At 38.3% G+C, this 2,830-nt stretch overlaps 1 protein-coding gene across 1 annotated transcript; it reads left to right on the forward strand.

Annotated features, from left to right (window-relative positions):
- Window positions 1–488: 488 nt before the first annotated feature.
- Window positions 489–1,421, forward strand: LOC128223488 (uncharacterized). Its single transcript, XM_052932768.1, has one exon. It carries the CDS (start codon window positions 489–491, stop codon window positions 1,419–1,421), a length of 933 nt encoding a protein of 310 aa, XP_052788728.1.
- The last annotated feature ends 1,409 nt before the right edge of the window (window positions 1,422–2,830 follow it).

The raw sequence follows: 2,830 nt of genomic DNA on the forward strand, positions 1-2,830 counted from the left end.
AATTCACGCCGCTTGGCCCCAAGGCCGCTGAAATGCTTGATCGACTTTTTTTGAAAAAATGGTGATACTTGCTTTGGAGTGATAATTTGTGCATAAAACAGTAAATATATCATTGCTTAAGAAGAAAAGGCATGTATACATACTTTGAAATAGGAAACCATTTTAGGCCGCTAGACCGCTAACTTCACGCCGCTAGACCGCTAAATCGTAAATGAAATACCGTGTTTTCTGCAATTCTTTTTATTAAACACGGTATCCTTCGTAAGAACTATTGTCTTCGATATTTATTTTATTAATTTTCGGCAAATGAAAACATTTGTATTAATTGTGGTACCTCTTATTTGGGATTAAGAATACATCTTTAATATTTTTGCGTTTCTTTCCAGATTATTACCGGAATACGATTTTTCAACGCAAGAGCCTACCTGACCTATGCCAGTTTCTAAAGCCATTTTACGGACTTAGCCGGGAACTTCAGAATACAGACTATGTCGTTGTTCTGTGTCCAGACTCAAGACCTATCGTGGCAGGACCGGACTATCAATACAGAACTGATGATGGCCCCGGCGCGCTCCCAGCTGCTTTATAACAAACATAAGGGTCTCAAAACCAAGTGTGAACAGAGAAGTTACAACCTGGAGCGAGAGAAAGACTCGTTCCTCAAATCGTACAAAACGGAGCACAGACTTATGGAGCGGCGGAGGGACAGCTACGTAAAGGTTCGGAATGATATCATCCTCCGCCGCTCTGCCCGCGGGACCCGTCGCTCGAGCCTTAGCGGTCCAACGGGGCACATTTCAGCTCCTCCAAGGTTGGAAGCGGAAATGTATTCCGCCGGCTCCCGTAGTGACAACGCCTTCATAACCGAGATCAGGTTGCAAGGCTCCAAGTCCGCTGATGCCAGGACTACTTTTCTCAGACGCTCACCGGAACAAATGGCTAAACTTGCTCCATTAGATACCCCGGAAATGACCTCACGACAAGTGTCTGCGTGTACACGCTCACCAACGCCAGGGAAACCGTACCTTCTCCGGAACAAATCTGTGCGATTTCTACCTGGTGGTTCGCCATGCCCACATGCAAATAAAGATGTTGACGACGAAGAAGATTATAAGCAACTTCCGGTTGAGGAACGAATAAAACGCTTCCTTAATGCACAATCAGAGTTTAACATTGAATCTGCTCAACCGACAAGACACAGAAGGAAGTCCCTTGATCCAAACATGCTGCGCCATCAGTTTGGAGGACTGCAGGTTAATAGTAACAAACTTGAATCTGCCTTTGAGGAATTTGTTGGGGATGGGACAATGGACGGGTTTCAGAAAATGAAGAAATATGCCACAAAACTCAAGGCAACAGTGAGAAATGCCCAGAACTCACAAATTATGCCGCGTAGGAAAAGTGTGTTTGCTTTGACATAAGCCAAGAGTCGTGAATAGATAATACTGGATTTGTGATGCTCATGGCCGAATAAGCAAATAAATTGAGACTGAGACAACATCGGGCTATTTAAAAACACAAGCTGATGATATACATTGTTAAGGTGATACACTATTAATAAATTTCCCTATACATTTCAATCCAAACAGGAAACACTTTAGATTTGAATAAAGCCATTTCTAGTGTTTCACGTATAATTAATCGTTACTCCAAAAGACAAAGAAAAGACAAGACATTATATAACATTTAATAAATAAATAATAATTTGCCGAAAATGGCCGCGACGCTAGAATTATAATTATTATTTATTATTTATGTCTAATGACTTACTTGTATAATAATTTATTATACAAGTAAGTCATTAGACATAAATAATAAATCGTCGCGGCCAAATGCCCGTAATACATTCAACAAGGCATTTAATAATATTTGTAAATTGCAAACTAACACAAACAAAATAATATTAGTAATAATAAGTATAAGGGAGGGAGGGATGGGTTTTTTTAAGTCAATTACTGGACGTCTGGACGGGACGACATTAAACTGAACAATGACCAGGTCGGATTAACACATAAGCGACTATCGGTGACTGCGCATAAAAGTAGTTCCCATAATTATAACATTTTTGGCTAAAATGTGGTAACTTCCATAATTTTAAATTAAACTTAGTTCAACCAAATTGATTTAAATTATAAGAAATATATGTCGCGTTTCTCCTAAGAAAATTCACTCACTTTGAAGTCTTGCACCGTTACTTTTTCAAGAAATCTATCATGCATCAGACCGGAAGCGAGCCAATTTCTTTCCCAGCAAAACATATTTAATCACTGAGATATCCATGATTTTTTTCTATCTAAGTGCAGGGAATGGACTGAATATAAAGTACATTCGAACTCGAATTTCGCTTGGCTCGAATTGCTCGTTGTCGCGAACTAGATGTAAAGGACCGATTTCTTTACACAAAAGGTAAACAATCCTGCTTTCGCTCGAATTTTCCGAGGCTCGAGGTTTTCGCATCACTCAGACCAGAAATAAACAAAAAATAAATATGAAGTAGCATTCTCAATCTTAAGTAAAGAAGATATCCTAGACGGCATCCAGGTCCAAATATCACGAAAATACTTATTAAGGCAAATCTCAATCTCTGCCTCAACTCATTTTATTACATAGCATCAAAAGATTTTAAAATCATATATGTTTTGACAACTTTTAAAAGCGGATTATATCATAGAATATGGCCCCGATTTCTCGAAACTAAGGTTAGCAGACTTAAGTAGCTTAGTTCAATAAGCCAAAATACATACTTAAATTTGATTTTGATAAATGAAAAAAGTTTTTCTTGTGATTATCATAAGGCTAATTATTATTTTAAGTCTAAAAACATCTTAAA

This window comes from Mya arenaria, chromosome 17 (assembly GCF_026914265.1).
Source record: "Mya arenaria isolate MELC-2E11 chromosome 17, ASM2691426v1".
Taxonomy (NCBI): Eukaryota; Metazoa; Mollusca; class Bivalvia; order Myida; family Myidae; genus Mya; species Mya arenaria.